Genomic DNA, 12,698 nt, shown 5'->3' with positions numbered 1-12,698 from the left:
ACACGCACTCATTGCAGCGCTTGATCTCCATAGCTGGCGGCAGATGACGTGCGCCTCGAGACCGGGTTGAAGGCGTCGTCGCTGCGTCCCTACGTTGCCATGGAGATGGCAGGAACGCTAGACAAGGAGGACTAAGATATATTTCTCACGTGCCCGGCGTGTCATAAAACAATATAAACAACACTGTGTTGGCCAAAGTGCAGTTGGCATGTCTCATTTTTGTAACCTATTAGTTTGAATGTTAAAATTGGCAATAAAGAAAAAAAGCCTGGTGTGGCATAGTTGGTTAAGGCGCTCGTCTGGTGGACGGATAGGTAAGAGTTCGATTCCTGGTGGAAGATTTTTTTCTTAAACGTTAACAGAGCGTCACTCGTTGCTGGATGTGCCGACGTCATTTTATTGGCAGGTTGAGTGCGACACTTTCTGCGGAAGGACTCACACATGGACTCATACTCGTGAGCCTATAAAAGCTTTCGACTTAAACGTTAAACAACCCTACTGAAAAAGCAAAAGTTCTACGGGGCAATAACCTCATAAAATCTCATTTAACCGCATAGAGTCTCATAAGGTGCACATCATTATCATAAAATATCGTACATAATTTATGATAATGTACAAGAAACTATGAGAACTGATGCAATTATATGCGACTTGTACGTGATTTCTTATGTGAATTGAGTGAGATTGTGTGAGAAAATGTGAGGTTATTGCCCCTTACAAATTTTTCAGTAGGGAAGTTAATGTACCTGCCAGTTCTTAGAGTCAGCATCGGCGTTCATAGGAGTCACGTCGACAACGGCCTTACTGAGCTGCACCGTAAGCGCATTAGTTTCCCCACTGAAAAAAAATGTGAGGCAATAACCTCACATTTTCTCACACAATCTCACTCACTTCTCATAAGAAGTCACATACAAGTCGCATATAATTGCATATAATCTCACAGCTTCTTGTACAATATCATAAATTATGTACGATATTTTATATGAGATCCGTATGAGAGTCTATGCGACTCGATGAGATTTTATGAGGTTATTACCACGTAGAACTTTTGGTTTTTCAGTAGGGTTGTGTATGGTAATCCGTTGCAATGAGTTCTCGGTGCCTTGTTCCATGAGCCACATAACCGTCTTAAGAGCTGATTTAAGTCAATGATGGACAGCTTCGACGGGGACACTGCATTCAGTATGTGCGATGAAAATCTAAAGCTTCGGAGTGTGCTACTTTGCCCTTCAATACGCTGCCAAGGCGAAGATTGCAACCCAGGGTCCTAAAATCACCACTTGACAAGGCGTTTGCTCGAAACCTTCAGCAGCAATGGACGGTAGAGGGAGCTGAACTTGTTCTGCCGTTCAGAGAGCAACATCCAAATGAGAGCGTCGTCATGTTCGCGGAGGCTCTGAGAAGCGGTCCAACTCCGCTCATCCTTAAACTTAGAGAAATGAAGAACGTGCGTTATGTCAAGTTATTATTCTTATGCGACGCATTAAGGAGCAGCTCAGGTGTTCGTACAATCACGTTCCCGTCGGATGGATCATCGATCAGTGCGTAATTTTTACGTCAAGCGTATATGTACAGCTCGTTCGGTTGAGGCCATCGCCGTAGCCCAGTTTCGGTTCGGGTGTTGTTGGGCGCTGTCGGAAGTGATCGGAACCTGGCAGCAAGAATGCAATTGACCAGTAATCGCTAGGTAATGAATGAGGAGCGTGATGGGAATTGGGGGTTAATGCTAAAGCCACAATTTATTATTTGATAATAAAAATATTTAGGAAAATTATTAAAAAGAGATTACAAAGTTAATTTAAAATTGAAGAATAAGAGAGTAGATGACAAAAATCAACAAAACTGCTCAGTCATTCCATCGTAGTGCGTCGCAGCTGAAATGTTGATGAAGCACACGAACGCACGCTATCCTGCATACCTATCCTTAAAGGGCGCCTCAAACGGTACTTCTCAATTCTGAATTTCCTAGGGGACAATATGCCCCGCCGGGGTGGTGCAGTGGTAAGACGCCCGACTACTGTGCCGGAGTTCCCGGGTTCGAACCCGACCTCGGCGGCTGCGTTTCGATGGAGGCGAAACGAAGAGGCGTCGTGTGCTGTGCGATGTCAGCGCACGTTAAAGATCCCCAGGTGGTCGAAATTACTCCGTAGCCCTCCACTACGGCTCCTCTTTCTCTCTTTCCACTTTCATTCCCACCTTCCTCCCTTCCCTTACGGCGCGGTTCGGGTGTCCACAGAGCAAGTGTGACAGTTACTGCGCCTTTCCCTTCCTGTGAACCAATTTAACTTATTTAACTAGGGGACAATATCCATACATGTGGTCTTTGTGAGGATTCGAACCAAATTTAAAAGCGTTGCGGGGAACCGAAAGTTTACAAATAATTTTTAAAACGTGCAAATGGCGACTTCTCACTACCGATTAGGGCGGCACGTTCCCCCGCGCAAACATTCCATATGACGCGCGCAAACCTCCCACGTGAGGTCATCGGGACTTGGTGTGTGAGCCCACACGTTGGACGATGCAATGGTTAAGACGCTCAGCTACTGTGCGCAAGGATGCGGGATCGAATCCCGACCGCGGCGGTTGCTTTCCAATGGAGGAGAAAAGCAAGGCGTCCGTTTGCTGTGCGATGTCAGTGCACGTTAAAGAACCCCAGGTGGTTGAAATTTTCGGAGCCTCCACTACGGCGTTTCAAAGCCTGAGCCGCATTTGGACGTTAAACCCCGCAATCCAAACCAGAGAGAGAGTAAACTTTAATTGTTTAACGGAATAGCGTGGGTGGTTTTCTCAGTTCAGGATATCATTGGCCTGGGCTGTTTCCCAGGCCCTGGTGAGCAGGCTGCGCTGCTCAGAGAGACCCGTGTGGGCCAGCTCTGCCTCCCACTCCGCTTGGCTGAGTGCTCGAGCTTTATATTTTTCTAATTGCTCTTTGCAAAACCAAATCAATCGTTAGACGATCCCATGCGACGCAGGAAAAACGGAACATAATGGGGAACCGTAGGGCTTGTTTTCTTCATTTTTCTTCTCTGTCAGCGTGCACGGAGCTCAGGGGTGAGGGGGAGCGTCATTTTTTATCGCCGTTGTTTTCGACGTTAGTGGCGCTATAGCTTAAACATTTTACGTTGAGCAGTGGACTGATTGAATGCCTATTACTGGTGTACGTTTTCTAACCTTAGTAAATAGCTCTTCAAGGGCCCTTTAAGGCGAAGCATAAGCGTCCTGCTATGTTTTTTTTTTTTTTTTTTTTTTCAAATGGGTCGTTTTATGGCAAAGGAAACTGTATCTGTTACTTTTTTCTATGGACACACCCGACAGTGCTGTAAGGAAAGGAAGGGGGAGCGAGAGCAGATAGAAAGAGAAGGCTGTAGTGGGGAGCTCTGGAATAATTTCGACCACCTGGGGATCATTAACGTGCACTGACATCGCACAGCACACGAACTCCTTTACGTTTCGCCTGCATCAAAACTCGACCGCCGGGGTCGGGGGTTCATTAACCGAGCGTGTTAACCACTGAGCCAACATGGCAGGTTCTCTTTTCTGTTTTGCTGTAACCGGATGCAAATCCTAGTCAGATCCTAAATATCGCAAGTGGTCCTTGTTCAGCTTAGAAATTTGCATTCATATCACTTCTCTTTTGCAATACTAATATTATAAAAAAAATTCGACTTGATCTAGTTCGGCGCATGCAGTCAGTAATTGTTCAACCTAGTGCCGACGCATTTTGAAGTGTTGGTCTGGCCAGCCGCGTAAATCCGTTCGCTTAAGCAGCAGATCTTCACTCACGCCATCCGAGGAGGTGCGTGGCATACACTAAATGCCACACATTCATTCCTGCCGCTGAACTGTGCACCGAGGCTAGGCCTAGCGCCCTCGGTGACACGCTGGCGGAGCTAGATTCGTCGACGCCACAGACCTCAATGGCACCACCTACAGTTCCTGAGCATGGGCCAGACGTGCAGATTCGTGCTACCTCTTCACCACCTAAAGAGCATGTCCCGCCTTCCGCACATGTATGCCAGACAGTGAGCGATTTGTCCTCTGGGTGCAACCCGGCTATGGCTGCTCCAGCTATAATCCTGGATCGACCTCCAACCGCACTGCACGAAGAGCCGGGCACTCCCGTGCACCTGTCATCGGCTCCACTATCCGTGTCGCCGGGCGTTCGCGCTTCTCAAAAGCGTCCTTCTGCAGACGCTGCACCGGGTTCCTACTCTGCGCCTCTCAAGGCAAGCGGTCCTGCTTAACGATTGACCACGCTGTTCTAGCTACCTCAAACTCGGCGAGCTACAAAGTAACAATCAAATATCTGGCAACCAAGAGCCTCACAGATATACCAAACAGGATTGTACAGGCGAATCTGGATGCATGTCTCGGAAGGAAAGGCTTCGCGGCTTTACGGCCAGAAAGAAATCCAACACTATTGCTGTGTGGCTCCCGACTTTGACTGCTGTAGAACATCTGCAAACGCTACGGTGTATTACAGTTACCAGTGAGAGATCGGTGCCAGTACAGGTTTACTTGGTTGAGGGGTCAGACTTACAACGTTGCGTTGTCTACAATGTTCACATTAATGAGGACCAGGCCGCCCTTCAGCGTGAATTATACTGTCCCACACACCGAGTGATTCAAGCACGTTACATGGGAAAGGGGGGCTCTTGCATTGTCATCCTGCAAGGCCCACCAACGCTACCAGCCTGCTTGTACTATTACGGCTGCATTTTACGGCCTCGCCTATACAAGCCCAGTGCAGTCTGCTGCTACAGTTGCCTTCGCCCCGGCCACATGCATAGATCCTGCCCTTTCCCATCCCAACAAGAAGCAGAGTCCGGCGGCGCACCAGCCTACCGATGTGGCCTTTGCAAGGCTGACGACCATGATATAACATCTCCAACCTGCCCAACAAAACAGAAGGCAACACAAAAGATTCGGCGTGCCAATTCTAACTATAATGCTCTCAGGATGTAAATACAGCCCCTGTGCATACTTACAACCGGTTTGACGCTATCGAATGGGATGATGACGAATGGCCAGAACTTGGAGAGTCACGTGAAATCGCTGAGCCGCAGACATATAGCGACAAAGTACGTAAGGACCGCCGACGCCAGCAGCCTAAAAAACAGCGTAGCATACCGGAACCTCCCAACGCCAACATGACATAAGTGGACAAACAGATTGCACGCCTCTTTGCAGAGGTTAATTGCTAAGCTTCGACAGCATCGTGAACTGCTGGCACGTCTAAGGCTGGCTGAGGAATCTAGCACCGCAAGTGGAAATGCTGAATCACCACCGACGATGTCCCGCCCAGCTACTTCACTCATTACTACTCCCAGCGTGTCTTTTGCAATTCCAGATAACTCTACAGCATCCTTGCTCCGTTTCATAGTTACACAGCTGTCCAACCTGACATCTGCTCTCTAGCAGCTCTTGGACTGCTAACTAAGGATGGCTTCTACAAGCTTTTCTGGTGTGCTCCAATGGAACTGCAGAGGCATCTCCACTAAAGTAGGTAGCTCAAAACCCGCCTTCGTTTGCACAAGCAACGCTTGCCAACATTTCCAGGCTTTTGTGGTTACGCGTCCCCATCGATGATTGACCGTGGCTTCCCCTCCAGGAAAGGTGGCGGTGTATGTTGAGACACGTTTTCCTCACGTGTGCCTCTCTCTGGAAAACTGGTGTAACTCATACTAGGAGGTTGTTGCAGTTGCTGTTAAATTTCCAAAGGCAACCGTTGTGGTAGTGTCTTTTTACTTCAGACCAGCAGGTGGCTCTCCCTCACGTATTAGTCTGGGCTGGCTGTTGACTGTGCGTAGGAAATACTCCAGTTGCCCGATTCTAGTCGGAGGCGATTTCAATGCTCAACGCCAAGATTGGGGGTATCCTACTTCAATCCCTCGTGGTAGGCGCGTGCGGGACGCCTTCACTGATGCGTTATTTACTCTTCTGAACAATTCCGGCTCAGCAAAGCGGACTGTTTGCAACAGCAGCACTGCCACATATGCTCCTGATCTGACGTGGTGGTCTGACTCTGGCACTCCCTCGTGGCGCACTGAACCTGATTGCTGGGGGAGTGACCATCACCCAATAATCATTGGTGTTCATCCATCACGAGCCCGCCGGTATCGCCGTAAATGCACAGTGGTTAACTGGGATAGTTTCCGCACTATTCTGCAAGATCTACCTGTGGAGTCGTCGCCACTGCTTGTTGACCGCATAATGCGCGTTAAACAAGGCTACAACTAGCACATGGACAGATGTCGATCGACCGGTTCCTGACATCGGTCTGCTCAACTTGTGGGCTGCTCGCTGACAAGCCGAGCTGGCAGCTTCACGAGACCCTCAAAGGTGATCTAATAACAGCTAAGTCTCGCAAGTATGAACGAGATCTAGCACGACGGCAGTGGTATACTTGGTGTGAGCAGTTTAATACCAATTCATCAAATGCATCTCTCTGGCGAACTTTCCGGGCAATGGAACAAGGTCACCGTCGTCCCGACGCAGCGACTACCGCATGCTTTGCAGCCAGCTTGTCTCCGGACTGTTTTGCCAGAGAAGCGGCACGGAAGTTTTTTCCAAAGTATGATGTGTTGCCTCCCTCAACTACCACTTCTAACGTTGTAGGGATTTCAGCACACATAGGCAGACTTCCAACAGTAGACGACACCGATGGTATTGATAGTCCTTTCTCCATACCCGAGTTGCTTGCGGCAATAGATGAGGCCAAACAGAAGACATCACCCGGTCCGGATGCCATTCCATACAAAGTGTACAAGAACCTGAGTAACACTGTACTCCCTCAACTTCTGGACGCCATTAACAAGGTATATGACTAGACGGCTCTGTAGCCGAGACCTGGAAATCAGCCATTGTGATCCCAGTTCCAAAACAAGGGAAGCCACCGACGGACCTCGGCAACTTTCTGCCGATTTCTCTAACGTCAACACTGTGCAAGATGACAGAAAAAATGTTAGACACACGATTGTCCTGGTGGTTGGACCACCACGGTTTCTACCACCCCGCACAAATTAGCTTCCGTCTATCAATAGGCACTGAAGAGGGGCTGGCTGTTTTGGCCTCGCAAGTTCTGTCGTCAACCCGAGGCCGCAATGTACGTACCATTCTCGCGATGGATGTCGAAAAGGCGTATGATAACATTAGCCACGCCGCCATATTGAATTGTATTGACACGCTGCATTTCCCTCCAAGGGTACGCAGTTTCGTAAAATCCTTCCTTGAAAGCAGAAGATTTGCAATACGGCTTAATGGTGATTCCATCGGATCATTTTACCTGTTCGCGGTGTACCCCAGGGCTCGGTACTGTCACCAACGCTGTTTAACATTGCCTTCATTCCTCTTGCATGGCGCTTACATAATATCCCTGAAGTCAACTTTTTGCTCTATGCTGATGATATTACGGTGTGGAGTACACACCATGGCCTGTTTACTCAAGCAGCAGTCTTGCAGTCAGCCTTGGATATTATTGCCAACTATGTTAAATCTGTAGGCCTAGAGCTTTTCACAAGCAAAACTATGTTCACGTCGGTCGCCAACCCCTGGGGTCGCTGTAAACTCGCAGCGACGCCGATCTGTCTCCAACTATCTGGAATCCCCCTTCACGCAAGAGAAAGATTGAAAATTCTGGGATTGTCGATTCATCAATCGGGAACGGGAACCGCCTGGCTTTCTCAGGCTAAAAAGCAGGCGATGCAGACATTGGGCCCCCTAAGGCGTATTGCTCCTAAATCAGGCGGCGCTCGCTCCCACGTCGCACGGCATTTGGTGACTGCGGTTCTGCAGTCACGCCCCATTTATCAAGCACAGCTTCAGCACTTGACAAAAGCTCAATGGGATCGTCTAGAAGCAGTAAATAGAGAGGCTATAAGAACCATCACTTGTCTCCCCCGCATCACACCGGTCGTGGTACTACAAGAGAACGCTCAGCTTAACACATTAGATGAACTGGTATAGTAACGCTGTGATGCTCGTAGCCCTAAGGCGACCCTTTTGCAATCACTGAAAGCACTCCGGGCCTATGCAAAATCGCACACCATATTGCCGCCACCATCGCCAGTTCTTCCTCCATGGAATTTTGTTCAGCTGAGCGAAAACAAACCTACTGACCTTCATAGACCAACCACATCTTATGCGGCATCATCCCTTCGTGAAAAAAAAATCGCAGAGCAAGATACCAAGCTGCCCCAAGGCTCAATAATTGTATATGTAAATGCCAGCATTGACTGATGTGAAACGACAACTGGAATTCATTGTCCTTGTAAGCCGGTGCTTAATAGCACATCGAGATATAAATTTGCAGAACCTCCTTCTTTCTGTGCTGAGCTGGTTGCCGTCCAAGACGCGCTTCGCTCTCTATCCGTCACAACTTTACTACCTACAGCCAAAATTGTCATCCGCACCGACGCTCTACAAGCAATACGTCTGCTTCGACGCGTCAGTTGCAGCCCATAAATCTGCCAGAATATACATCGTCTAGCGGCTCGCATCTCGCAGACCACTCGAATTGAGTGGGTCCCACGTGACCTACTCAGTTCGCAAACCTCTGCAGATTCTACAGCCCGACAGGCGACTCTACCTTCATCAATGACACGCTTCCTCACAATGGATGATGCTACTTTGCTTCTCGCAAGAAAGCAGCACCTCCGACGCCGCACATGGGATCTTGTTCCACCGTGTGCTGCAACCCTCCCCAGCAGTCTAACCCGCGCAGAGGAGGGTGCGCTACGGAGGATCCGGGTCGGGGTTGCCCTCACACCTGCTGTAACACGAACATGGCCTCAATACCGATTTTTATATCAGCGTCCAGAATGTCCTGTCCACAAGATCATGAGGCAGATATTCACCGCTTGTTGTGGGTTTGCCCAGCACTGAAGCCGACGAGAATTCGGCACCTGGCGGCAGTGGGTCTTTCGCCGAACAACTCATCTTCGTACACATCGCTTGAACTCAAGGGCCTTATCATTGCTCTCTCTCTCGAGCTTTATTAGAGCAGCCAACCTTTTTTCTTTCATTTAATACCATTTAAGTTTTTTTAACATATTCCATTATGCCCTGAGGCAATGAACAATGTTATAAAAAGTGTTGGTCGTAATTTGTCCGTTTTTCGTTTCATCTTCAGGATCGTTGCTGAGAAAAAAGACTGCTATGAAGTGGAATGGAGCTGCAGTAAATGTAAGCAAATTCGCTATAATTTCAGTAAGGTTCAGTAAATGGGTGTCTTGGCTCTGTAGACAGCGTTTCCTAAGCGAGGTTGTCAGTCGCACTATTTCCCAGTAGTTCTACATGCTAGTTTCCCCTTGATCACGCGTTACGACTGAAAACCTAAAACGAATGAACGTTAGAAAAGTCATCCCCGAGGCCCTTTCTGACGGGATGATATTGTTAGAGCGTAATATCTTATGCTTCCATCCTCCTCAGTCATTAAACTGCTCAATCGACGTCCTGAGCATGGGTCTCACCAGGGCAGTGGCTTATTGTGAGTTGCGCGCCCGCGCTAAAGGAGGGCGCTACTGTCGGAACGATGCCAGCGACACGGTGGCAGAGGCAAAACGCAGTTTGCGCTAGGCCTAATGCAAACATAATTTGGTGCACTATAGAAACATGGGGCGCGATATAGTGAAAGGAACTAGTTATGACAAAATTATGTTTACATGACCCAGCTCCTCCCATCCATTTGAATCGCCTGCGGAGAGAGTGGCTGGCGGCGCGCGCATGTATCGCGAACTAGCGCTGGTCGTTAGGGCGCTTTTTGAAAGCGACAAGTGAAAAGTAACTTGATGCGCTAGTATTGTTTTAAGAAGCTGTGCGGCGTACAGTACCAGCTGCTAAGCATTGCGTACTTTCTACAGTTCCTACTCACCAGAGATATTTTTCCCCGTCATCTAACACCGTTAACGAAACCGCTACAACCGATAACGAAACCGTTAGCGTCTTAGAATGCTACACCAGCTACAACAAAAATTTAGGAGTTTCTTATTGTGCGTTAGTTAGGTGAGTTTTTCTTTGCTTCTTTTAGTAAATTTGTTAACATGATTACAGTGAAAATGCGGACGTGCTGAAGTTTTGTGAGGTAGATCTAGCCTATTTGTTATGAAAGCACATAAGAACAGTCACTGATTTCATAATACTTGCGCGCAAACGCGTCGTTTTTTACATGCATTATCAAAAGTGGTATTTGTTTGAATAAAGTATGTAAATCGTGCCAGAATGTTTTGTGTTGGTGCTTGGCCAGCGCACAGCCGCTTTCGCGGGCGCGCTGCACGCCAAGGCGCATTGTGCTACTAATTTGTGAACACGCGGCTGGGCTGCTGCAAAAGAACAGATAGGCACAAGAGGTGGGCGCACAACGAAATATGCGTAAGGCAGAGAGACCCACGCGAACAAAATATAAGTTACTTGTACCGAAGTGGACTGCCAGAAGATCAAATCAGTCGATATTGTCGACCATAAACCCTGACTGCTCATTGGAGGGTCAAATTCTAAAGTTAAAGCTCAGATACTTTGGTCATCTGATGGGAAGAGAGGAGTCGCTGGAGAAAGATTTGATGTTGGGAAAGGTTGAGGGTCGCCGGAGAAGGGGTAGGCAGCGAACGCGATGGTTAGATGGCATCCTCGAGGCGCTGCAGATGAAGTTATGTGATGTTAGGAAGATAGTGAGAGACCGGAAAGCGTGCGCACGACTGAACGACTGAACTGGACTGTACCGAAGTACCAAAATTCAATTATCAAAATGCCTGTATATCTCCCGCTGCCGCAAGCAACGGCAGCGATACAAGCAATACAAGTACGCTAGGTGCACACGACGCGCGCGCTGCCATAATGGATTGGATCGGCTTTCTGCGGCAAGAGTGGCTTACTCAATTTTGAGGCGAGAGTCAGGACGTTTCAATTACAAGCCATATTTGACATTTTTGATGGTAGTACACACTTGTAATATATTTTTTATTTGTGGTAATTTCAAACTGTAGTAATGTGATGAATTAAATATCTTGTTCTACTCTCTGTAGGGCACGAAAGCATTTTAGTAATCCTAGTGTTTACTGTCAAAAAAGCAGAAACTGCTAGTGTCGCCGTCAATTTTGCTGGCCTCTGGTCCCAATGGTATACGGAAGTGTCACCCCAATGGCCTCGCCATTGCTGCGGCGCACGCTCACTCCTTCGGCTCTCCACTGGCTCGCTATCACGCGATCACTAGCTGCGCAGTACGCTCCTACTCCGCCTCACAGCTAATTTAAACCACTACTGTCGTCGCTACATAACAGCTGCCTGGAGAGGGTATATAAGCTGCTTAACTGAGTTCAGCCAGCCTGAGTCTAGCTAAGCATGATGCGATGCCTGCACTGTCGCAAACGTCAGGTTGAATCGGAGAATCCTGCTGCCCAGTGTGAGGCCTACCTCGCTAGCAAGCGCACTCGTGTCAGGTTTGAAGTTGAGATTTCAGAACAGCGAGAAGCCCGACTGGTCCATGCTCATAAGGCTTACCTGCGAGAGCAAAAGCGGGCGAAGCATTCATCGGCAGCCGAGAGTTTGCGCTCGTTAACATAGGTTCAGCGGGTTCAACCACGTCAATTTCTAAGCAAAGAAATTCGCCGATATATTGATATAGTGATGCTGCTATATTCCACTGACCCCGACCAACATCCTCAGTGAGACCCGGCCATACTTCAAAACTTTGCAGGGTGGGAAGACTCATCGCCACCTACAACTGAGGAGCCCCAGGAACTGTTCAAAAAGGCATATCCGGAATTGGACAAAAGCTTCCATTCCACGACTCCAAGTGACAAAACAGAAAGCAGGAGTGCGGAAACTAGCAGTAAGTGGTGAAGGCAACCTTCTTGACTGCTTCCAAATCATAGAGACTACGTGCCGCTTAAACGAGAGCGTCATTTAATAATTGTCAGAAGCAAATACAAGACAATTATGAGGAACCGCTTTAGCCATACTTCTATTAACTGCCTCGGATGAGTTTTCTTCGTTCGCTGTTTTGTTGCTGTACTGTTTTTATTTTTTTTTTTGCATGCTGTTCTGATGCGTGCTGTTTTTTACGTGTGCTTTCGTGTCCTCGTAAGTGGTCACGTGGTCGCAGATATACTTTCTGACAATATCGACGATATCAGCTTTCGGATATTAGAACAGAATCACTGTCCCTCTGTGCTCTTGTTTTGCTCTGCGTTTTACGTTTCTATCTGCTCTCGATCAATGAGTTTATTCGCCCAACTGATAAATATCTATTCGACCGTATGAAATATCAGGTGACATTCAATAGAAGCCCGAATTCCGGCCCAGTGCACGCCTTCGCTGCGTGTACCTCCATCAGTGACTCATGTTTTACTTGTGGGAACATCAGGGAAAGGGACAGACCCCTTTAAGCAAGCTGCATCGGGTATGCGAAGTCGATTTTGCCAGTCCTCAACCGCAGGCGCCAGTGGCAAGTGTTCTTAACGTTGTATCCCTGTGTGATTGACATGAAAACACGGCGCACTAACAGTCATTTCAGCTGCGACGATGACAATATTGAATCATTTCAGGCGAGCCGTCTTCCAGCCGGAGCGGACGTGAACGGACGACACGAAGCCAGCCGAAGGGCAAAAAAAGGGGTATGCCTCACGGAGCCCTGGTCCCTTACCTCAAAAAGAAACCAAAGGAATAAACGAATATTTTAGCAACCGTGGTGACATTAAACTTAA

The 12,698-nt window shown here is 48.1% G+C and overlaps 1 protein-coding gene across 1 annotated transcript; it reads left to right on the top strand.

Annotated features, from left to right (window-relative positions):
* The first annotated feature begins 9,071 nt into the window (after nucleotides 1-9,071).
* On the top strand, nucleotides 9,072-12,698 carry LOC146181405 (uncharacterized). Its single transcript, XM_084575779.1, has 3 exons — nucleotides 9,072-9,183; nucleotides 11,690-11,824; nucleotides 12,540-12,698. Exons 1-3 carry the CDS (start codon nucleotides 9,072-9,074, stop codon nucleotides 12,659-12,661), a joined length of 369 nt encoding a protein of 122 aa, XP_084431905.1. The 3' UTR covers nucleotides 12,662-12,698.

Source organism: Amblyomma maculatum, chromosome 8, assembly GCF_055883805.1.
Source record: "Amblyomma maculatum isolate TAMU_Amacu chromosome 8, ASM5588380v1, whole genome shotgun sequence".
Classification (NCBI taxonomy): Eukaryota; Metazoa; Arthropoda; class Arachnida; order Ixodida; family Ixodidae; genus Amblyomma; species Amblyomma maculatum.
This window is presented reverse-complemented; position numbering and strand designations above follow the sequence as displayed.